The sequence below is a fragment of the Diuraphis noxia genome, unplaced genomic scaffold (genome assembly GCF_037042655.1).
Source record: "Diuraphis noxia isolate RWA-SAM2 unplaced genomic scaffold, SU_Dnox_SAM2 contig0001, whole genome shotgun sequence".
NCBI classification, from domain to species: domain Eukaryota; kingdom Metazoa; phylum Arthropoda; class Insecta; order Hemiptera; family Aphididae; genus Diuraphis; species Diuraphis noxia.
Genome location: NW_028301711.1, coordinates 71,863,041 through 71,889,885, shown reverse-complemented (window position 1 = coordinate 71,889,885; position 26,845 = coordinate 71,863,041). Strand labels below are relative to the sequence as shown.

Here is a 26,845-nt window from a genome sequence, read left to right as displayed (position 1 = left end):
TGTAAATCGGTGGAGTTTACAATCGCCCATAGGCACTAGGGCGGGTGTTTTTTTTTTTTGGTTAAGCGATGATAAATCATTACTTTTAAAAGACGATGCTGGGCATGGTTTAATGTAGCGTGTTTAATAAGCTGTTTATATAAGATACCAAATGGAAACGTTAACTGGCCGCAAACAAAAACAGCGTTCGGTAATTATTTTCAATTAAAGGACCATTTGTTTGTTAGACCATACTAAAATATTTTGAGTTTAGTGCGTACTTCAGCCCCATAAACTCATCATCTAACCTTCTTTTTGCAAACATTTAATAAACAAGTTATTTATTATAGTTATTATTTTATTATATAATTATTATATTTCTATTACCTAATTTATTTTTCTTTTATTACTACGGCTAGTTGGAGTATAATGTGAAAATATTACTTCTATTTTGAATACTCCTTCTTTTACCAGCTGGTGTTAAAAAAGAGGTGTTCAAAAATATAAAAAACTCACTCCAACCCCAATCTAGTACGATCACATAGAAATGTTAATATAGTTATTATTTAAATTACTAAAATTATAATTCAGTTAATCATTTTTTTTTTTTTGATTTATTATTTTTAGATTTGTTTCCTTTCTTTGATTTTTTTCCGAATAATTTCCTTAGATGTTTGTATGGACCCAAAAATCTTCTCACCCTTGTACCTCTCCAAAACGCTTGTATTACAGTGGCCATTTTATTAATGTGAGCTTCGTACCTCATACGTTCTTCGTATTTTCGTTTACGTTCTTCAAATTCATCTATTGTGATTTGCATCCAGTCGCAGACTTCATGCAAATTTTTGATCTTGTCGTTTTCTTGTTCTTCTTCATTTTCCAAAGTCAACGTGTCAACGTCGATAGCATTCACTTGTATATCATACATTCGTTCCCACTTTTCTAAAATGAGACTTATGTTTGCTATTAATTCGGGGAATAAAACATTTCTTGCTATAGATGTGCTATCATGTTGTATCGGCTGACGGAGACGGTTTGCCTCCTCTTTCAATAACTCGTCATTTTCATTCAAACATTGATTTTCCCATGATTGTATATAATCGGCTTCTAAATCTATTAGTTTCAAGGTTTTCTTGAACTGTTTGTCCAAATTGCATATATCCGATTGAATACGCCATTTATCCGTCTAAAATATACACTAACTATGAAAATTTATACTAGATCAAAAAAATGTATTCTTTCGTTGAATAATAAATTATCTTGAGGCACGTGTACCATGAATACGTAGGTACATAAAATTGCTACGCTTCCTATTGTATCCTACCCACTTAAAAATATCACCAAATAATTTAAAATCCTTTATATTATATAACTTCAAATTGAGTTTTGATAATTCATTATTGAAAATGTTTGAGATTGAAATAATGTATGATAAAAATTCATCTTCAGTTGTAATCACACCTCAAACATTTTTGCTTTCAACGATTAATAACAATTATTTTGCGAAGATAAATTTACGACTTAAATGTGTTGCAGGGACTTGCATTTTATCGGATTAAAGATTAATATTTTACAACTTAAATTCCAGATTTCGACCGATGTAAAATTGATTTCCGCAATATTGGCAGTAGTTGTTGAAATTATTGACGAAGAATTTTATCGATTATAGGATCTAAAGCTGGGACATTAAATCAATTATTCACTAGAAATCAATTTACTTTATGCGAAGAAAAATTTATTTCAATATCCGATATTTCAAATACAACAACAAGCATACGCCAAGCTGTTGCTCAACTTTCACTATCAGGCGGGCAAGGATTTTTGAGGTGTAATTGTCAGAAAAAATGTACAACTAAAAAATGCAAATGCCGCCAGTCAAATGTATTATGTAATAGTAGGTGCCATAATAGTGCAACAAGTGCAAATAAATAAACCAATTTTACTAATTTTTATGAAGAAAAAAAATGTTTTTTTTAATTTTTAATGATTCTGTTTTTAAATGATTTTTATTTTGTATAAAGAATTTAAATAACTGTCAGTAGTTTGTTTTAATAATATATAATTATAATTTTTACGCAGCTTAAATGTTATGTGTCGTGTATTGATCAGCTTTTACTAAGTCAATTTGTATGTCCTAGGATGTACACAACGTGCTTAGTAAAAGCCCGAATAAAATTTAGAATTTCAGCATTTACTGAGTACAAACAGTAAAACCTAGCATTAACTAATAAAACCTAGGTTTACCTAGTGATCGGGCATTTACGGCAGGGACGGATTGGAATTTTGGACCGGCCCGGGAAAATAACTTTTTAGCGGCCCCATGTTTAGATGGTAAACTAATATGTATATTTATAATTATATCAATTCGATACTACTTATTACAATATTATAAATAATCTAAATTTAAAATAAAAACATTTTTATTGTTCAGACTACAGTTCCATGCCGACTTGCATTGTTAAAATTCGTCATCGTTACCCGCCGACAGGCGACAAAACGAAGATGGAATATCAGATTATTTGTAGATTTACTGTTCACGGAGATTGTTTTATTTTTGATTAGAATTATTGCTATAACTTTAAATTATTATTCAGTTTTTGTTAAATTTATTCTGTTATACAATATAATAATTAATATAATAATATTATGCGTCATAGACTTTGGTAATATTTACTATTCATATTTTGGTTATTGACTTATTGCTTTATAGTTTGCAATAATTGATATGAATAAAATTTAAAATCGTATTTATGAAAATCTATAAATTTTAAAATTTAATTTGCGACAGGTTACAGCCGTAGTTTGGTAACGCATGCAGCGGCCCCGTCAACTAGTTAGCACGCGGCCCATCGGGAATTTCCCGATTTCCCGATGGCCCAATCCGTCCCTGATTTACGGTAACATATATATTAAATTTTAAATAATTACGTTGTAATGTTTCTTGCGTTCTTTTATCGTGGCCTTCAAAATGCTCAATTCGTTCCGGTTGTACGCCAACTCCGCTTCCAGTTGCCGTTCCTCGCGCACCGCGCTCAGCATCGATTCATTGGCCAGGCGCAGCTCGTTAAACGTTCCACTCGACGACAGCTCCTGGACTGTCACCCGGAGAATGTCCCGCACGAACGCCAGCAACTTGGTTACCTTACCGCGATCCGACGTGGTATCGGTACGGTCATCGGTCTCCTCGTCGTCGTTGACAGTGGAGGGCTGATGATTGTCTAAGTCGCGCAGTGTTCCCGTCCCATCAATCGCGTCCATCAAGCCGATCCGGTCGACCCATATGCCCAACACGCACGCCGCCCCGAACGCCTCGTAGATGGTCAGTTCTGAATTTCCGATCAACCGCGGTTGGGCAAATGGGTCTTTGGAGTCGACACTCCAGTCGAACGACGGTGTTTCTCGAAGAATCGTTTCGACGCGTTCATCGCCTGAAATACTACCGACGATGGCGTGAAACGATCATGTCTAGTTTTAATATCATTGCACTTTTTTTTTTTTATCGTTATAGACGTTGACTGTTACAACATTATAAATGTAGATATTATAATAGGGGAGACCGGGGCTATTTGTCTAACTTGATATACTCAACTTTTAAATTTTTTAAGTTTTATGACTTAAACGTTCAACATTTAAGAAAAACATCACCAATGCATGTAAGCTACGTAATTATTTTAAATTATTATCTTAATTAAATATCAGATACTTACGAAGAAAATAATCTATCGGCGCGGTGGGGCAAGTTGACACATGTATACAATATTACAATATATTTTGTCGGCGCCACTTATGTAGTTATGTAGGTATTAACTTAATTTAGAATTTTTAAAGATATTATATTGGCGGCTTTCATAAAAGTTGTGAATTTTTTTAATCAGTCCCGGTTTTTGGTTTGTCAAATTCTTATGAATTTTTTATTTAATTATCATATAAATAAACTTACATACTACTCAACATTTCAGCAATTTATTTATGCACAAAATTTACAGCATACCCATACAGTCATATTTGTTTACACTGGGACTCGTCAAAAAAATATATTACATAATATTATCAATAACTTTAAGAAAAACTACTTTTTATTTATTAATAATTATAAATTCTTAGATGGTTTAAATGATAAATCATAATTAGTTCAAATGAATAATATATGTTAGTACATAGAGATCGTTAAGTCATAACTAGGGCTCGGAAGTTGTAGGAATTGCATATTGTTCTGTTCTCAATTTATAGCAGACCTAGCTAGAAATTTGAAATATACAATTGTGAGTTAAAAAATTGAAAATTGGAAATGCATATTTTTCATATTTTGCCAATTTTAGCTAAAAAGTGCATATTTCATTAATTGTATACACATATTATGCATATTTCATATTTTTCTAAAAACAATTGATTCTTTTCTCTCTTAACCTGTTTATTTCAACTAATATTGAATATAAAACTCAAAATGAACAACGAAGGTATTTATTGTCATCGCCATAGTCAATTACGGAGTTAATAACAGTGATGTACTGATGTGATACACATTTAGTCTATCACGCTAGTATGCCGAAATACTTATTTGTAGTACTATCTTATCGTCGATAAGTTATCGTAAATATAATTATGGTTTCTTCGTTTATCGTTACTGTTGATTGTACACGATTGATGTTTGACAGTGACAGTTTCGTTTTAGATGTCTTATTGTTAGTAGGTGAAGTGCGTATATTTTTGGAATTCAGAATAATATTTTTGCATATTTTACCTTTTTTTAGCTCCTACAACTTCCGAGCCCTAGCTCATAACTAAAAAAAAAAAAAAACAGGTAAGTCGTGGATGTCGCTCTGCTGTATAGTAGGTTACAAGTGGGTTACTGTAATGGACGGAATTAAATTTGAATCCAATGATATTATATCATTGTATACGAAAAACGATTCTGAACGGATTTTTTTCTTAATTTTTGAGTTTTTAATTTATTAAACATTAACACATTTTAAATATTTTTTTAAAGTTTTATATTATGACTTGAATTGTTTGATTTATATTTATGTATATAAATTATATAAATATAGACCACTCATTTAAGTTGGGACTCAGCAGTAGCCCCTATTGTCCTCTACATTACAGTGGTGGTGGCATTTACTGTGACTTTCAAACCTTCTCCTAAACTATCCTTCACTCTTCACCCAAAGAACCCAGCACAAGTCCCATTTCTCTACCTATGGAATCAACTTTTCCCTCATTGATGCTCTATCAACAAATAATGTTAAAGTAATTAAACATACGCTCAATGTTATAACGCACTCAGGCCTCAGAATCTAAAAGTGTGAGCTTTAACAATTCTTTTTATATATAAATAAGTATATATTTACCTATTAACTGTCGATATATTGTAATGTTTGGTTAAAATCTCAAAAAAAATAAAAATAAATATAGTCAGATAGGTAGTATACAATAACAATATAACTCTTCATTTTAATAATTTATGTAGGTAATTAACAAATAATTGAGAATAATTATATATAGTTATATTATTATATATTATAAATATGTATATTTTAAAGTCATTATAATTTTAAATTACTTATTGGTTATTATAAAAAATGAATTTTAACTATATTTTTTTCAAAATGATTTTAACTGTAATTCATTTTTTATATTTTGATGTTGATCAATGCATATTGCATATATTTATATAGAACAATATATTTGGTTAGAAAATTGTAGGTGTCTTTTTAAATATTCTTTTTCTGCCCTAAACACTACCTTTAAACATTGCCTTTCATAAATCCCAAGCACACCCTGCGTTGAGTCAATATCATACAATACAATCATAATAATTACAGCAAATTTAATATAAAAATGTGCATTTATCCTCACGACTCGCCGTCCTGTTTCCTTTCCTCGCGTGCATTTTCGCCGAGGACTACATGGTAGTCTTGGTCATCACCATAGTCGCCATCGTCATCGTCGTCGTCATAACCGGTCACAACAGTTTCCTTAATCAATTCGCGGTAATCATCGATTACCGCGGGGCCATCTTCGACTATGTCTGCAGCCATCCACGCGGTCTCCTCCTCGACGTGCTGCGATACTGTATTGCCGTCCTTGGCCACGTCTGCATCCTTGGCGGTGGTTACGTCTGCAGTGGTGGTAACCTCCTCGGCGTTCGCAATGGCTTCATTCGTATCCAACACGCTCTCGGCTGGAGGTGGCATTTCGTATTCATTCTCGTCAATATAGTTTTCGAATTTCTTCGCGATGGCTTTCTCAGGTTTCAGGTGCACTTCGAACAACTTTTTCCGAAATCTCTGAAATTCCTTTTGATTTCTGAGAATTTCCGATGCCTGATTCATATGATACTCCATCTTATATATGTATGTCCTTCACAGTATAGGTGGTTCTAGAAATATGCCCAAATATTGTTACATGTTATAATGTTAACATATGTTAAGTATACAGCGAATAACAGCTCGTCAGGATGGTTGCCATGGCGTTATTTCGTAGATTATTAAAAATAGTAATATTAAATCTTGCAGATATACATAAATATAATATTAAGTGATAGGTATTTCTGTAGATTGGTCTACTTATTTGTGATATACACGAGATATCTATAGTTCTGAAGAGATATGAACTGAAAAGGCGGTCCTTTAGTTTTCTCTTATCTATAGCAGTTATAATGTTTAAATTTAAATTAAACTGATAAAAATGTAATAATAAATAAAATAACCAATAATAATAATAACAATACTATTAGGTATAGGTACCTGAAAAAAATCGACATATTATAACAATATCACAATTTTTGCAACTCTATTATTATTGAATTAAAAAAATACATCGAACGCTGCCTGTATAACCTATCGATGACTTCTTAGATGTTTACACCTATACATACATTGTAAACCTAGGTACTTTAAACATGTAGGGCCAGCAACCAAGTCATACTAAAGCAACGAACAAATAATTATAAGTTTACTTATAACATTATGAGGCATACTAAAACCACACTGAAAAATTAAATTACTATACATAATATATTGAATATAAGCAGAGTGAGGCAATAATCTGTTATTTCCCTTTCTATGGAACCTAACCGATGTAATATTTGAATGGAGTATAAATACTCTTTGTTTTAGATTCTGAACGAAGTGAAGAATGTATTGATTTTACAATGATGTGTGTTTTTTTTTTGTGTCTGTGTACAGCATAACTAGTCGAAATAATGCTTCGATTTCAAACTTTGGGGGTGGTTTCCGGTGTAAAATGAAGATCCTTGGTGCATTATAGAGGTCAAAAGTAAACATTTTCCAACAGTTTTCAAAAAAATCGAAAAAAACAAAAAAAAATGACAGAAAAACGGGAATTTTTACGCAAAATAAGTTTTTGACCAAATCGATTTTTTTATATGGTTGTAATTCAAAAACTAATCACTGCAAATACTTGAAATTTTCACCAAATGTTTATATTAGTGTTATCTATATACAGTTTAAAATTTTTTGGACTTTTTTGAGTTATTTATAGACCACTGAAATTTTCAATTTTTTTGAGAATTTTTTTTTGAAGTGTTGGTAAAAAAATGTTGGACGACCAAAAAAACTTGAAAATTTAATGCACGGTTCCTTATGAGTTGTTTTTATTGTAGCTAAAAAAAACTTACAAATCGTAAGTCACAATTTTTTTTTAATAAGCGTTTATAGTTCAACATTTTACGAAATCTGTCGAAAACGCGAAAATTTGCAAGTAATTTTGAAGTTGAAAAATCATAAAATTGTTTGTGTTTATAACTAAGGATTAAAAATACAACACTAAGTTTTTCATAAGTTTTCCTTCAAGTAGCTATAGAGAAAACTCGAAGCATCATTATAGGAAAAATTTTAAGTGCGTTTGAATTTTAAATTTTTACGAAATAGCGTAACGATAACGATTTATCCTGAAACGATTTTTAATATTTGTTATTATTCAAAAAGTATAAGTCGTAGATACTTGAAAATTTTATCAGTTATTTAGATTGGCATTTTCTTTACATGATTTAATTTTCAAAACATTTTGACTTTTTTTGAGATATTTATAGATGACTGAAATTTTCAATTTGTCTGAAAATTTTTTTTTGAAGTGTCGATATAATTTTTTTGGCCCTATCAAAATACTTGAAAATTTAATACAGAGTTCCTCATAAGTTATTCTTATAGTGAATAAAAAATTATAAGAATACATAAGCACAATTTTTTTTTGTATCTGTCATCGTTTTGGGGCAGTAAAAGTGCCTACCTAACCTAACCTTCGATTTTTGACTTCAGTACCTTATTCGATCAGAAAGTGAATCTAGTTGGTACTTTGGTGGTCAAAAGTAAAAAATTGTTATATATTTTTTTAAATAATTTTTTGGGTAGAAAATATTGAAGATTTATTACAAGGCTCTTAATATATTGTTACAAAAGCAGTTGAAAAATAAAAGAAACTCATAGTCACAATTTTTTTTTATAAGCATTTAAATTTTGAATTTCGACATAATACGTAATAATCACAAAAATTCGCAAATTGTTTTAAGCTAGAAATTCATAAAAAATTGTCTTTCTAAATCTAAGATTTAAAAATTTAATACAAGATTCCTTAAAAATTTGTCAATCCTTATCACAAAAAAAATGTCCACCGGAAATTCAAATTAAATTTTTATTAGCATTTGAATTTCAAATATTGACAAAAATTCGTCAAAACCATGAATATTTGCAAATTATTTTGTAGTTCAAAACTCATAATATTGTTTGTATTTATATCTAAGGTTATACAATTTAACACTATGTTTTCCATAAGTTTTACTTCAAATAGCTATAGAGAAAATTTGAAGCGTCATTATAGGAAAAAAACGTTTTGAACGTTTGAGTTTTAAATTTTTATGAAATCGCGTAACGATTTATCCTCAAACCAGGTATTCGTATATCTATGATAATATAAGGTATTATGAATTATGATAACTATATGATTACTATACTAATTGATTAACCTTGCCTTATTCAAAATGCGTCCTAATTGAAAAATAATTTATTTGTCTAAAAATAGAATATATGACAATATTTAAATATAATATATCCTAGACTGACAAATCATCTCCGTTCAGAATCGTTTTTCGTATACACTGATACCTATCATTGGATTCAAATTTAATCCCATCCATTACAGTAACCCACTGTACAGCAGAGCGACATCCACGACTTACCCGCTTTCTTTTTTTAAAATATACTTATTAATTAAAACAGAATTTTTGTAGTGTCTTTCTTATATTTAATCAATTATACAAATCCCATAAAGACAATATTAATTATATCAATTCTGCGCGTTTTATTTTATGAATAAGAAAGCTTTTTTGTACAATTAGACAATATTTGTACTTTAGACAATTTGTGATGTACTCTTGTTAATATAATATGATACAGCTAATGTTGTAAATGAACAATTGTTATACGATTACATATAATTCGATATGTGAGAACCCTCTTTAATATTAAATATTAAATAATACAGTTATCACGGTATATCATCGAATTACACTCACTCTCGTATGATAATACATATATATCGCAGGAATGTCAAATGGTAATGAATCTGATGCTTAGTCTAAGATAGTCTACACCACAACCATAAATTCAATATTACATTATTACAATTGCAATATACCTAAGTACGATTATATTAAATAATAATTATAATCACATGAATAATAACTGGAACGCAACTGTATTGACATGATTCAATACTTAAATTATACCTATAACACTTCAACAAGTATTACGCTTGTAACTATACACACACTTACAAAGCATACCCCATTGATTATAATTACTAATTATTAAGGGTTAGACAATACCGTTTTCTTCGTCATCAACTGAATGATATTTTTCCAAGATAAAGTTCAAAATATATATTTTGTTTCTTAGAGTTGTGTATACATTATATTATATGTTTTTACATTATATGCATATGGGGGTATATATATCTATATACTAAATAGTATATACCTACCTACATACTACACATACATATATACAACTTTAAAGTACTTTCATTTTCTAGGTGAGAACCTACCCTAACAGGCGTATGATGAGTATAGAATACGAAAATTAAATAAATAATAGAAAAATCATCAAAAATATTTTGATATTTTTAATTTATTGGTTTCTAAGTGATTTGTAGATTTGTTCTTCGGTTTATTAATAAGTAAATAATCCATATTGTATAACAATAAGTTTTATTTTTATTTAGTATGAAAAATGGAATTTTTATTTTCTAGTACGTCTGGAAAATAACAATCAATAGGTGGACAAACTGTTCAAAAATATACCATCTTCAATTCTTAATTATACTCGTAATGTATTAGTTGTATGAAAAAGAACGATAGTATGAAATTGAAATAGGTATGTAAGAAAAAAAGTACTAAGATATGTACAGATTTTATCAAAAAATGTTTTCACGCCACTCCTATAATATTACATTTTTTTATAATTTATAATAGATCTATAACATTTTTATTTAATTTGAATAGAAGCGGTGATTATCTATCTGTCTCACGTGGAAAATATAGGAATTTATAAATACAGTCTCCATATCAAAATACCATCAATTGATCTATAATAGCAGTGGTCCTCATTATACGGCCTGCACTAAAATTAAATTTTACATTCTAAAATCCAAAATCCTATGTTCAAGAAAAAGATTTGTGCCATTCATGAACTTTTCATATACATACATTACCCTTTTCTAACAAAATATCCAATCTCATTTTATTATTATTATTTTTTACTATTCTTCACTAAATTCAGTAACAGCTGTAACAGTAACAGTTGCAAGAAGTAGCCAAGTAGGTACTATTATTTAATAGTTTTTTTTTTTTCAATCAAACCAACAAGTGCATTGCCGCATTGGTATATACTAGTTTAAATTTACACTATAAAGTTGTTAGTTATGGATTAATATAATCACATTTCACATTCAACTTCAGTTTCCAAAATATAATTTAATTTACGCATTCCAGGAATGCCCACTTCTTGTAAATCGCGATTCACCTGCATCTGCAGTAATCAATATTATTAAAGATAAATATACCTATTCTCAAAACACAATATTTTGAGTAGGTATTTTTCAATTCATTATTTCAGACAATTCGTCGACTGTAACACAGTATTTCCCCATTTCAACAAGGTATGAATACATATTTTATAACAATAACTAGTAAATGGCGAAACTCAGAGCCTGTGAGACACGTTGAGAGTGGGTACCGATTACGAAGTCAGAGTCGTTAGAATTGTAAAAAAGCCACACCTGTAAATCATGGGACTTTTAATTTGAAAAATACCAGCCCAAGGGTACCAAAACAAAGTTATAATTTTTCGTGAATTTTCAATATTACATAATTTCAAAATAATACAATAAAGTAGGTATTTACTATTTAATAGGTAAATTATATACATTTTTAAAAGCATATTCTGTAACGGTATTTTTCACAACGTTTTATACATTTTGTACATTCTTTATTTCTTTAATAACTCCGAACAATTACATACTATTTCTTATAATAATTAATTCGGCTTCAACCGTATCAACTCCTAAATGATTACGCTCCGTTCACAAACTATTCATGTGGCTAAAAACGCGTTCAACAAATACATTACTACACGGCACCAAAAATACACACTATACATTGCACAATTCGTTAATATTTTTTAATTTTGCAGTAGATGATCGGACAAATTATACCCATTTTCCAAAAACTAGTGAATTCTGTGTGATATCATTTGGTAATAACTTAATCAATTTAAGCGCTTCACAAAGTTCATCTTCATTGACATGAACCTTAATTAAAGTCCAGAAAATCTGTTAGGTTATTATTAAGGCTCGGATTTATTTTTACTGTGACTTGATAAAAATTAATTTAGGTAAGTGATAAATTCGTTTCAACGGATTTCCATTGTAATGAACTATATTTTATTTTACATATTTTTACATATTTTGTCGTAAGTACCTACATATTTTTTACATATTTCTCAATAATTCCATTTTTCCCTACATATTTCGACAATTTATGATTTATTAATAATTGTATACGATGTATTCGATTTCCCATGTTTCAAAAAGTATGTAAACAAAATAATACCAATTACCAAAACAGAGTATTACATAAAAATCCTGGTTTAGACTGCCTAAAATTAATTAGAGATACACATTCCGAAATGAATGGGGTAATATTTCCGGCTGAACTCACTGTTTGGACATTGCAAATATGAAATTTGCACTTATAACCTCGGTGGAAGTCGAGCGCTCCTTCAGTCGGTACAAATCTATGTTACGACCAAACCGTAGATCATTTAACTTTGACAATTTGATATGGTACCTCATTGCTTTCAAGTTCAAGATGAATAATAGTAGTAAAATAAGGTAAATTAGATAATTACGTGATTTATAAAGCTATTTTTTATATTTTTTTGTAATATTTTTGTATTCCATATTTTCATTTTTTAATCATATATAAAGTGATTTATTATTACATATATATATTTACATATTTTGGTTTTTTTAATACATATAAATCCGAACCCTAGTCATTATTAATATTATTATATTTAGTCATGTTATTAGGTAATTCACTTAATTTGATCACAAAAACAATTAAAGTGGAGAATTTTCATAATCAAACCATTTCTCGAGGTATATCAATGCAGATTTGTGAGTATTTAGACTTTATAGAGCATCAGATTTAAATATCTAGATAGTATAGAAGTCGCTCAAAACTCAAAAGTTAGAAAAGATAATTATTAGGATCAAATATTATGAAAACCCGAAATCGTTTATCCGGTATAACTACATAATATATTATTTTATATACCGACGGTCCAACGATAAGAATGCACCCGATCGTTGTTGTTGTGGTATTTATAATATAATAATAATAATAATAATATTCGCACGGAAGAATGAGTCTTTACACCGCGATGTCAAGTTGATATAACAATAATAAATTCAAGTGCGAATTTACAATTCTTTTTTCTCGACTAGTGCCAATGATATTATACAATAGCGTCCTTTGGTAGGGCACACGGCGAGCATAATATATTATTATTATTGAGGCGTATGTGTGTGAAGTGTGTGGTATACACATATTGTACATATGTGCACATATTTCAGTAGGGACCGCGACACGCGGATGCCGACGCGGTCTCCCTCGCCGAATTCACGTACGAACACAATTTTTCGATACCTTAAATCGTCACAAAAAAATAATGTACACTATATTATTATGATTATTATTATATTAAACATAATAAACGACGGGTCCTCTGCACCTGTGCGCGAACGTCGACGACGGCGCACACAATATAATAATATCCGTCCGACGAATTTCTTTTGCGTTATTGTACGGCGCGGGGGGGGGGGAGGCGGTAGGGGTGGTGCGCGCGTCTCCCATCGCCGTCGCCGCCGCCGCTCGCAGCTGCTGTCGCGTATAGAAGATTTCACACCGCCGCCGCCCCCGCTCGAAGACCCACTGCTGATTTTGTTATTTTTGCAATGAGCTTGTTTACAAACCACCACAATGACGGGAATCGTGACGACAAAATGGCGTATTGTCCGAGGCGGAAAATGTCCCGCGGGAACAGACACAACGTCGTCGGCAGGTCAACAGGTTTATCATAATATTATATTATTCGCATTGTGATGCCTGCTGCTGAACACTGCGATTGTGGTCACACGCACTACATTATTATAATATTATAATATTGTCGTATTGTACCAACACATTTTAATTTCAATATTATGTGCGTGTATAATATGCCAACCGTTTATTGAATGGATGCGAGTCGTCAATATTATGGTAGGTTGTAGGTACAGGTAGAACGCGTGTGTTGTGAGTGAAATTATTTTAAGCTCGTTCAAATGGTTCATATAAATAAAAATTGACACATTTATACAATATGCGATATTCTCAACAGTTTTATAAAAGTAATATTCCACACCGACAGTAATTGAAAATTTCGATTTAAAATCAAAAGTTAATATAAATAGACTATACGCGTATATCTCGTATATCTATATTTAAATGAGGTCGTAAGTTCAATGAAATTCGCATAGCAATCTTGCCTAATCACTGTAATATTAAATATTACAGAAAACAAAATACATTCTCTCTGTTGTGCTTGAAACATTCAATGATTCAATTAATATGGAAATCTATTTTGCATAGAATTGCATATTTGAGGTTCTACGAATCTGATATATTTTGGTATGATTAAAATTTTATTAATTTCAAGACCATATACATTGTTTTAAAGTTGTTTGCAATAGTTGTTATGAAAATAGGTAAAAAAATGTAATATCTATCAAAAACAACATTTTCAAAATGGGTACTGCATTCATAAGTATAATCAATACATATAATATAAATATATACAGTAAATGTAGGTATGTAAAAAATAGTGGAAGTTCAACTAAAACGATAATTAATGAAATCATGAACAAAAATTTGAACTTGAAATGTCTATAAAATAATATTTATTTATATAATATATATATTTAGATATTTTCGTTTTAAAATAAAAATTTAACATTTCATAAATTTTATAATTTTGTAAAAGTTTGAACGTTATTTAATATTGAAAGAGATGTTTTGTAATAATTTTGTACTTACTACCCATATTATATTTTTAATAATATTAAAATAAATATTATATATAATCTATAGTCTATTGTAAGAATCTCTTTTTGAACGAATATATAAAATAATATATTTGGGCATATTGAATTGGACGAACTGCAGCATGTAACGTTTACAATATATTACAAAGCGAATAAAACGCATTCAATATAATAATATAGTCAAGTGCGAGTACCTATATATATATATATCATCTGTGATTCGAGTTACCTACCACGCTATATTTCGTGAATGTACATGCGTTTAACATATATATATATATAATTATAGGTGTATATACGACAACGTGCAGCATTGATTCGAAACGGTGTAAAGTACAATATATTATGCATGTATATAAAGGTTCCTACAAAAGCAAAAACGACGGTGATTTAAATTTCGCGAATTGTTTTTCGTATATTATAGAGGTAGGTGCATATTATGTCCTTTGAGCGTCGGATTACCGAGATTCCGCCGCGTTTCGATTGTGGCCCCCGTGCGCGTCGTCGTCGTCGTGCAATCGAACCGAACAAAAGGGTCGATATAATATTATAATATGATGTTTAAAGTCGGTGCTTTACACAGCCGGCGTGCTCATATAATATAAGTGGCTGTTGTGCGTTTTCGTCAACTCCCGTAGGGCCGTATATAGGGTATACCGTCGTCAGTTGCGTACTGGAGCGTACAAAATGTCCCAATTTGAAAACAAATGCGATTTGCAGCATTGCATCAAAAAAGATTATCTGTTTTATTATGATGATGATATCATACATTCATGTGCATATTTACTATAAATCCCCATTGGTAAAAATAAAAAATGACAAATATATAACACTGAATCTTAAGAGGACGAGATTCCCGCATATGTTGTATCCGTCTTACAAATGCGTAAAATGGCAAATTTTACACTTAGCAGAAAACGTGTAGCTCTGATGTTAGTTTAAAATTTAGAATGAATTGACCTATAGGGCTGGCGGTATTTTCGGTATACCGGTAATTACAGGTACTTAAAAAATCTCGGTATCCGGTATTTTCGGTATTTCAGAATACCGGTATACCGTGATTTGGTTATTACCGTTGTTACCGAAAAATACCGTGCCACGGTAATACCGAAAATACCGAGGTGCGGTAATTGCCTAAAATACCGTAACTATGTAATTACCGAAAATACCGAGTTGCGGTAATTACTGAAAATACTGAAGTGCGGCAATTACCAAAAATACCGTACCTAGCCACTTAGCTCTTAGGACCTAGGTAATTACCGAAAATACCGAACTGCGGCAATTACCAAAAATACCGTACCTAGCCACTTAGCTCTTAGGACCTAGGTAATTACCGAAAATACAATGGAAGTATCCGCATCGGCTCCCGTTCGTCCGTTTCGGCTCCCTCCTTTAATTTGAATGTGACCGTATCGGCTCCGACCCGATGTCAGTGGTATGGACGTATCGGCTCCCGATCAATAACATTTTCCTTCCCATTTACAATAGCTGAGGACTGGCTACAGTGAGAAGAAATTATCTGTAGGCGTGGTTAAAAATGTTGTTGGCGTTTAAAATAAAAAAATGTGATCTTTTAAAAAAGAGTTTAATAGACATAAAAAATTGTGTTGTCTTAAATTTTTTTTTGTAGTTTTAAAAATAATGTTAACTTAGGTAAGGTTAGGTTAGGTGTACAGATTGTAAATTGTCTTTCTTAATAAAAAAAAAAACTTAGGTTTAGACACTTCCATCCTAAATATCTCTCGTATGCAAATTTCCGTACAATATTCTAATATCTACACCAGGGATATCTACAACTATGCATGTAATTTCTAATGGAGCTCGGATGAATAATATATTGAACAAATGAGGTCCAACTAAAACAATTTTTGTCAAATCTTTATACTTTTATAATAGTTATATGAAGACGAACAAATTTTAATACATGTTGACGGTCCAGTTTTCTGCCTTCCACGTCCAGAGTCGAACAGCGATCCGCCAGATGCCGACCGTTTGTCTACACACTAGTGCAGTACACTACATTATACCATCCATATGTTATGAGTACTGAGCTACCTGATTTACCTAAGTAGATTTGCTCGTCCAAAAAATAACCAGCCCAAAATATGCTGAAGATATTAGTTCTGTTTTAATTTTCGAGTTTTTATAAATAAATTATTTCACTTATTTTTAATTATTGGTTTTATCAGTTCCATACTGTGTTTACAACGCGTTCTCCCTATTAAAAATTACAGTCGTTTCTGCCTGAGGGGAAACTAATGGCGTGTACGTATGAGCTGAAGCAGAACCCCACTAGGAAATCCGTTAATTCGTGTATTATACACATTACACTTCCACCGCGCACTGCACCGGTGGTAGGCAAAACATATTGTTATTATGCGGTGGCGACAATATATGATGATAATAGTAATCGACCAAAATTATTACTATACATTGTTGTCAAGTTTAATTAGCCGACTGCACTGAGTGTGCAGTGTGATATGAACCGAACGGACACCTAATTGGCTCCCAACAGATACAATAATGTACGGTCATCAATCACGTTCCATCGTATTATTATTATGTCTGTATATTACATACCACATTGAAGGGATGATTTCTTTTATTATTATTATTATTATTATTATTCGCAAACTTGCCAATTACTGCCGCGCGCGAATAAAAATGAAATATCGCGATGATGGTTAAAGATGTTAACCTTGCGATAACAAAAAAAAAAACATAATATTTATTTTTCAATACACGTGTATGATGCAGCGCGCGCGCGCGCGCACACACACGCGCGCGCACACATTCATACTCACACAAATACATACACATTTCCGTATTGATTTTTGACAAGCTGATGACGCTGATCGAGTAAATAATAATTGTTTGTTTCCGAATATAATACACGCAAATAGACTTCATATTGCGAATATATTTTGTATATTATTGTATTTTTGTAATCAAATAGCTGTAATTTAATTTAATTCACCCTCTCGTGCGACGGTGAACAACAGATTATTATTTATATATTGCGATGATACACTTCAGCGTTAAATCGTCCGCTGTCGACAAGAACAATGTACACAAATAGAATAAACTGCTGAGCTGACAATTTAATCTACTAAAGGAGTAAAAGACTGTTGAATAAGCATGCACATTAGTAAATTACGCTTGTGTAATAAAAAATTGAAAAATATGCTTTAAAAGCCCAAAACCATAAAAAAAAACATGCAGTTCAAACTAATAAAAAAAAGCCAAAATCAACAGTCAAAAATGTATTTATTTTTATTTTGATAGGTATATTTTATTATACTTGTTTGTGTGAAAAACGAAATAATCTCGTGATCAAATAAATTACCGAACATAATTTAAAGCTATTTTAATAAGCTTTAAAACGAGCCCAAATTGAAGTCTCTAACTTAAATATTATAAAACAGTTATATATCAGTTAGTTTTAATAAACAATGAGCAGCAATCACATAAGCTGTTATACAAATGGAAAATTAAAAAAATTCCTTCTGAGAAATACTCAATTTTATCAAGAACAACAATTAAAGAGGGTAAGAGACAAACTAAATATAAAATAAAAATAATTTTGAAATAGGTATAATAAATATTTATAATATTGGAGTTTTTTTCTAAACGATTATGATGAGTTTAAATATTATCCGTTGGCCACTTTGTCTACAGGCAAACTAACCATAGAAACAAAATACTACGAAACCCCACAAATAAAAATTAGGCTGATCTATAAAAACCATAGCGTGGCAAAATGCATTTGACATTTTTACAAGAATGCTATTATATGATGTGCGAATTACGACAAAAAAATTCAAACAAGCGAAATTTATCTCTTCTTTATATTTTTTTGATACTATTATTAATTTTGTTCTCGTGCAAACTTTTAAAATTGCCAGTGACCTGATGAATTGATATATTGCAAATCCCACGATGATAAGGAGCTCCGTAGCAGCTATTTTTTTTATACATTCATTTTTTTTCCTTGACTATGTAGGTTATTATTAATAAATTTACGTAAAACTAACTTCCAAAAATAAACGGTGACTATTAAAATGCATACCGATAAAGTGTTTTTCTAATAATTGGTTTAAATTATAATAATATCTACGGGCTTCGACCCACCAATCAAAAACATATTCTGACGGATTCGTAACACCAACATCACAGAAATTAAATTTGTGAACACATTATTATATATCTATATGATCCACATTGCGACTATACTCATTTTTTCTAGTTCAATACTAAATTATTTTCAACAGCCACAATCAACACTGTACGAATAAATAATGATATTTTTAAGCGCAAGAAAATGTTAAAATTGATAATCATAGAAGTCAACATGGTATTTAGAAGTTAGTACATTAAAAAACAATCACTTAACCATTAATTTAGTTTAGGTTGAGTAACAATACCTATATCTATAAAATTCTTTGAATAACAATAGCTAAGTATATGAAGTGATATTATTTATTGTTGTTGGATTTTTTTATTGATTCTATGTTTAATGTGTGTCATATACGTGTATATACCTATGCATTTGAATATTTGGTAAATACTAAGCCTCATTTCCGAAAAATAAATAATCAATAAAATTACTATGTAAAATATGTGTGTGTGTGTGTGTGTGTGTGTGTGTGTGTGTGTGTGTGTGTGTGTGTGTGTGTGTGTGTGTGTGTGTGTGTGTGTGTGTGTGTGTGTGTGTGTGTGTGTGTGTGTGTGTGTGTGTGTGTGTGTGTGTGTGTGTGTGTGTGTGTGTGTGTGTGTGTGTGTGTGTGTGTGTGTGTGTGTGTGTGTGTGTGTGTGTGTGTGTGTGTGTGTGTGTGTGTGTGTGTGTGTGTGTGTGTGTGTGTGTGTGTGTGTGTGTGTGTGTGTGTGTGTGTGTGTGTGTGTGTGTGTGTGTGTGTGTGTGTGTGTGTGTGTGTGTGTGTGTGTGTGTGTGTGTGTGTGTGTGTGGGGGGGGGGGGAATAACTTAACTAAAAAAAAGAACAATAGAAAAAAAGCCAAAAAAATATTTTTAACATATGTTTATTGTTGGTGAAGGAGTAAAATCTTCAAGTAAAATCATTTTACCTTATTTGTACTTTTCAATATAAGTGTAGTAAGTGTATTTTACAAAACTTTTTTTATCACCATAATTTGATTTGAAAATGTTTATTTCTAAAACTATTAACTTGGATTTTGAAAAAACAATCTATAATACATTGGTGTTTGTCAACAGACTAATTAATATTGTTCACTTTAAAATAAATCGTGTCATATTTTATTTTATTCTTCATCTTTATTTGTGTTTAAAAAAAAAATAAAGAAAGTATGAAAGAGAATTTTAACCTATTAATTATATAGGTACTTTATTAAAACATCATAAAAATCATAAATTACTATACAAAGTGTAAATGAAATAATATTGAATATTTCTATACTTTTATCTATCAGATTTTTTACAAATAAGTTTTTAATTTTTTTTGTAAGGAATTTTTCATATTTTCCTTTTTAATTTGCTAATGATTTCAACAACTTTTTATTCTTAGATATTCAGCAACATGTGTGGCACAACTGTGAGAATATTTTACAAGCAAAAAAAAGTGTAATTACAGAGATTATAATATAATTGCAATGTAGCATAAATTTAAAATGCATTTTCAGTGATAAAAGAGAAAACAGAAGATGTGTTAGATAAATCAATCGCGTACAACTGAAGTAGGGAATAAGAAATCTTCCTGGTAATTATTTTTCAAATAATAATTTTTTTCATCAGTTATTTATAGTAAGTTTTAATAAAAAAATGTATTATCAATAATCCAATAGCGTAAAACTGATTGCACTTTCGGTATAACATAGAGATCGAGTAAAAGTGCAAAAGATATACATTTATAAACTTCATTACCATTTTTAAACCACCAGCTTATTATTATATCAAATAAAATTGAATTGATTTCATTAATGTTGAAATTTGAACAGTTTTATATGTTTATATATTTAATATGTAAAAATTCACAGAGGCATAGGTATCAAAATTTAACATCCATTTTTTTTAATGATTTTTGTGTTACAAAGTTATTAGAACAAACTTTTAGGTATATACACTATATATAGGTATCTATTGAATTCTCGATGAAGCATTATTTAAACGTTGAAGATTTTTTCATTGAAGACTGAAGTTATAGTGACTCATTTCTGTCTGGATGATGGACTCCAATCATGACGTTTCTTATAGAAATTATAATACAATAAATTAAAAAAAAAAAATGATTAAAAATGATCGCGTTCCAAAAACTATTATGATGAGCGTTGTGTATGGTTTATCTCCGCGCTTGATAACGTTTACCCGTGTTCCGTACGCTCAGGGAAAATTTAAAAATGACCTCATCAAAGTACCACACAGTCTTTCTAATCAAAAAAATGAATTTAAATTTAAACAAAAACATAAGTGATTTTAAAACTAAACTCAGCATATTATAATATATTGTCTGCACAAAAAAAAATTGTTAAGGAATACGTTAATAATATTATATACCTATTTACAAAGCATTTTCGAAACACTTCTCATCTCAAATGTAATACGCGTGTGAAGTGCCAATAGTGAATAGTGGACGGTACAGTCGATAATATGGGTATAGGTGTAAAATGTCTTTCTGAACATATAACATATAATAATATTGTATATAGCCGCGGTTACAATAAATCTCGAACGGCGAAGAATGGTAGTCGAAAAGGAAATGCGTCAAACGAATAATACGTGTCTATATACTACCTATCTCTTTATATATATAAAATAATAACATTGTATTTCATTATGTTCTGAATCTAAACACATACAGCACTATATATGGTATTAAGTATATACAAATATATTATTATAAAGGTACCTATAACAATGCATGACGTGTCGGGGTGGTTGGAGAAAGCCGTCGCCGTGTATAGGGATTCTAGGAAACGCTTGTTTTCAATTGGCACGGTACTGATTTTTTTTTTTGTTGATTTTTTTCAGTTTTTTTTCCTCTCTATTTTCTCGAACCTCTTCTACGGAGGAATATAATATTATACAGAAAGACTCGAGGACGTGATGGAAAGTACATCGTCGTTTTATAACAATATAAACCTACGCGCGCGTAATCCTCGCGGGAGGGATGAGACGGACGACGGTGAAGGGGAGGATAGCAACGAACGACGATGAGGAAAATAAAAGAGAACGTCGTCATAAAAACGAAACACGAATAATAATTGGAAGGTAGCTGCGGAGCTGCTGGTACGTATACGCGCGGGGAGACGACGTGGCGACGATGGTGGCGGTGGCGTTGATCCGATAATGGGGTGCGTGTGTACACGAAGAATGATCTTGTTGGACTATACTGCAGCAGAGACAGAGACGTGTGACAGAGAGGGAACGGCTTTGCGCGCGGTGGTGACCGGGTGGGACCGAACGACGGTCGTTCTATACGCACACATAATATATACATATAGTAGGATAGTAGTGGTATATATGGTAGGTAGGAGCTGCGACGCAAAGGTAGGTGGTACTACGCGGTGCATGGCGGGAGGGTGCAGGCGTTGGGAGACATCGGAAAGCGCGGCAACTTATATAATATATATATATAAGGGAGCTCGTTAGACAATAAAGACGAACAGGTAGAATGACACCCTTGGGTGGGTCGGATTACGCGCGCGCGGGACGAATGATGATGACGGTGTATGTATATATAAGTATTAAGTATATGACGGTCGGCAACGGCAGCGGTAAAGAATGTCGCGTAGACGTGCGTAACGTCGGCACTCGGTCGTCGAGGGAGGTGTTTGGGGGTAGACAGCGATAAAGGGGTGGCGGTGGTGAATAAGGGAGTGAAAGCAGTGATACAGCTATATACGGGGCGGCGCGAGTGGGGAGATGCCAGGCGCGCCCGTTTCGCCGCGGTATACACTGCGCGTGGGCCATCGTGTAACACGCCCTCCCCTCCTGTGTATATAAAATACGGTGTGTGTGTGTGTGTGTTTATTCGCCGCTTTCGTCGATTATTGTAGGACCCGCTCGCGAATCTCGAGAGTCTGTCACCGATGCAGCGGCGAGTGACGACGCCCGCACGACTATATAAATATACGACGGTCGACAATACGTATTATATAATATTATACGAGTGGAAATAGTACGTTGACCACCAGGTTGTCATAATTTCTAGTTTGCAATGATATTTTAATATAATATTAAAGTAGGTATAGAACATAATGATAACAACTTGCGTGAAGACTGTGATGGCATCCATATTGTATATAGATATATTCAGGGTCACACGATTTTCATCTTCAGTGTTATTACCATACTTCCAAAATGATATGATGTTATAGATTTGCTCATCATGTTATATTAGATTAACGTAATAGTGACACTAGAAAACTGTTGAAATTCCATTTTTCGTTTTAACATATAATGGGTACCTACGGTTATTTAAAATCGGTACTTTGCATATTATGTATATAGCCGATAATACAGAATATACAGTAAACGTGTCTGCAGTGATTTTCAATTCACAACAAATAAACTACCACTCCGTATTATACTATTTCCGTACGCGATATGAACGACAATACACTTAAATCCATAAATACTTCATCAACGATCAATGTTTATGTTTTTATACTAACATAGTTGTCTCGTCCAGAGTTACCCGTGCTTTTAAAGATTTGTTTTTTTATGATTAATATGTTTGTAAAAAATATAATATTATACTTAATATCTTCTAATATTATAATAGATATGTAACCAATGGTAACCAGACAACTTAACAAAAAAAAAAATTGTTTCTCGTGAGCTGAAAAACAATCATGTGTGATCTACCCTATAGTTATCCAAAGGGGTTGTAAACAGTAAATAGTGTGAACACTTAGGTACCTAACTTATACTTAATGTCTGCAGCGCTCAATCTAGTTTTTTTAGCACAAGAAGTTGTAAAAAATATAAATATACTCAAACGAGTCGCAACCTTAATTATATTATTACTATATATTGATCGTATTACAATATAATGTTGACAAACCTTTCGACTGCAATATAATCGCATCATTCCTTACCCATATCAGCCGTTTCAACCGAATTCGTATATCTATATACATCTATAAAAAATCTACACTGATTCTCGGCGGCGCCTCGTAGTAAATAATATGATAATATTTGATATTTTGGTAACATCATCGGTATAAAAATCTTGAAGATCACGATTCGGGTTTCTCTCGAGTCTCGACACTAATAATAAATTACTATTAAATATTTCATTAAAATTAACGGCTAGGTATATGAATAGTACATTTATATGTATTCTAATGAAAATAATTCAACAATTCATAGCCATATGGCCACCTTGAGCAGTATAGTTAGGGGAATAAAATATGGACATATTATAGACATTAGGTACCTAGCAATAGATAGTACTGCAGATATAGTGCCGGATTTAACCATAATTGTGCCGCTATAATAAGGACTATAGAAAATTGCCTTTCTTTAATATAAATATTTTTCTAGTCTAAAAAATGTTATTAAAACATTCAATTATGGTTGCTTCCTTTATGACTTAAAATAAAATAAAACTAGTTGAATTTTTTTTAGTTCTAGTTACATAATATATATTAATATTAAAAATTATTTGCCACCCTATAATAACTAACTTATATAGTGTTTACTGCACGGGAAACACGGTACTGTGCAGACAGTAAGTGTTAGAACTTTTATTTTTAAAAACATCTTCTAATGCCTATTTACTGGAATACCCATTTGTGTCCCATCCACCTCTTCCAAAAAAAAACTCCGTAAGGGATATATTACTTAAAATGAAAAAGGTACATTTTTATCGACAAATTATGCAGTTTTTTGTTCGTATATAACTACAGTATACAATTATGCATGTACCTATGTTATATAATTCGTTTGAACATCAGTATTTCCACGAAAGTTTTATATAATATACACCGCTGCAGTAGGTATTATATATAATTATACAATATAGACCGTCGTTTACTTGGGCCATCATCGTCTGCGTATTCATTTAACTTTTTGCGATAAAAAAAAATTACCAACTCGCGGTATTAAGACGATTTAAAAAATAATAATAATAACGAGTAAGCTGTAACAACGGCATCACAACTCGATATTATGACATGTATGTAATTCAGTTCCCATCATTTTCGGTCGAATATGCAATGTAGTCCGTTGATCAATATACTGTTAACACACACAGACACTTAAGTATGAAATTATATAATAAATTATGCACGTGTAACGTGTGTCATCGATATAAACGCTTACCTTGCATTGCACGGCTCCCAATAAATATACGGTGACAAGAAGTGTAGTTTCTTAGCGTGCGATGCATTATTACATAATAATTAAAAAGTTAATATTAATATAATACAATAAAGGTACGTATGCCTATTATTTTAACATAATATCATACACAATATGTAGATAACGCGTTAATGACTCGTCCGATTTATATTATGTGTTTTGTGTGTGCCAACTGCAGCTATATCGTAAGCAATATTCGTATATTCGTGGGAGATGGAATTTTATGCCAATTTTAATATACTTGTAATGTTCGCTATAACAATAAGTATGGTACATTTAAATGCATTTGTAATGTACGCCACTCTAAAATTGTAGTAATCTGCACCACAGCATAAATCGAAATGACATACCTGTATGTAAATTATAAAAACTATATATAAAAATTTAAAATATTGTAATTTACCTGTTACATTCACTAACTCACATCAATATAATAGCGTAAAAATGTAAACAAATAAAAAGAAACAATAATTTTACAATGAGTTATATAATATTTCTGATTTTTACATATTCTATGATAAACTAAAATAAATATAAAATATAGGTATAGGTACTCTTTTAAATTTTACATTTGAACATGTTGTATATTTGCATATTTGGTTTTAAATATATATTTTTTAAATCAATTTTTGAGGTTTTATTGTTCTGTGTTAATTAAATTGTATTGTTTATTTAAGAATTACACGACTGTGAATATAAACTAAAATTAAAATATATAGTTATACCTAAATGTTAAATAAAACATATTTATCAATAATAAATAGTTGTGAATATTGGGGTCTACCTATACAGAGCAACAGAGCACTGTATAAATTGTAATTACTATAATAACTACTCATAGTTAGTGTAAAAATTTTGGAAATAACTAAAACAATACATTTCTTGAACTTCATTTCTCTTTCCCTATAATTCAAGTTGAGGAGTAGGTACGTGTGTTAGACAAAGACAGAAAATCACCGCTTCCGGGATAGTTGAATTGCACTTATTACTAAAAAAAAAAGTCGAATTGCACTTGGATTGAAAAAAGGCGATGGTCGAACTGTACTCGTTCAAAAAAAAAGTTATTTTAATTATAATTAATATAATAGTATTTATTAATCAAAAATAAATAATATTGAAAAATATTATTGACTTATTTACTCAAAAGCGAACTATCACCAGGCTAGAATTTTTCAATACAGTTTGTCATTACTACAACAAATGATCGAAATAAAAGAAAAATTTATAATAATGACAATAATTAAATTTGACCATTTAAAAAAGAAATAAAAAAAAAAAAAAATAGTAATAGTAATAATAATAATAATATTATTATAATATGTATATATAATATAATAATGGCGTGATATCGAAATTCTGGTTTTTTAATAAGACTCACAGGGATAAAAACTACAATTATTTCATATTTTAATTGATTTTAATGTTTTGGTAAAAAATTTAAAAAATATATTTTTTTATTTAATTATTTCCAAAAAAATTAAAGATAACCATTTTGTAGCGTTTATTTTTCTGAAAATATTGACGTTTCAAAATTTTATTTTCACTTATTTCCTGATATTTAATATTTTTTTTAGTTTATCCCCTTCAAATGCATAATAAATTTATTGAAATTCGTTTTTTGAGCCCAAGTGCAGTTCGACCACTACCTGATTTTTACTCGAGTGCAGTTCGACCACTACCTGATTTTTACTCGAGATCAGTTCGACCATATCCACCGCTTCTATTATCCTTAAACATAAGGAGATTTTGAATACATTTTTCTAGTAATATATAAGATATAACCCATGGCCCATGCACAGATAATTATTCCAAACTACACACATATATATATTTAACACATCTACTGCATAATATTTTTACAGATA

At 30.9% G+C, this 26,845-nt stretch overlaps 1 protein-coding gene across 1 annotated transcript; it reads right to left on the bottom strand.

Annotated features, from left to right (window-relative positions):
* Positions 1-511: 511 nt before the first annotated feature.
* LOC149061592 (uncharacterized) lies at positions 512-6,323 on the bottom strand. The gene is made up of 3 exons (XM_089217940.1): positions 5,836-6,323; positions 2,908-3,415; positions 512-1,165 (listed from the first exon to the last, which is right to left on the bottom strand). Exons 1-3 carry the CDS (start codon positions 6,321-6,323, stop codon positions 575-577), a joined length of 1,587 nt encoding a protein of 528 aa, XP_089074066.1. The 3' UTR covers positions 512-574.
* Positions 6,324-26,845: the final 20,522 nt, after the last annotated feature.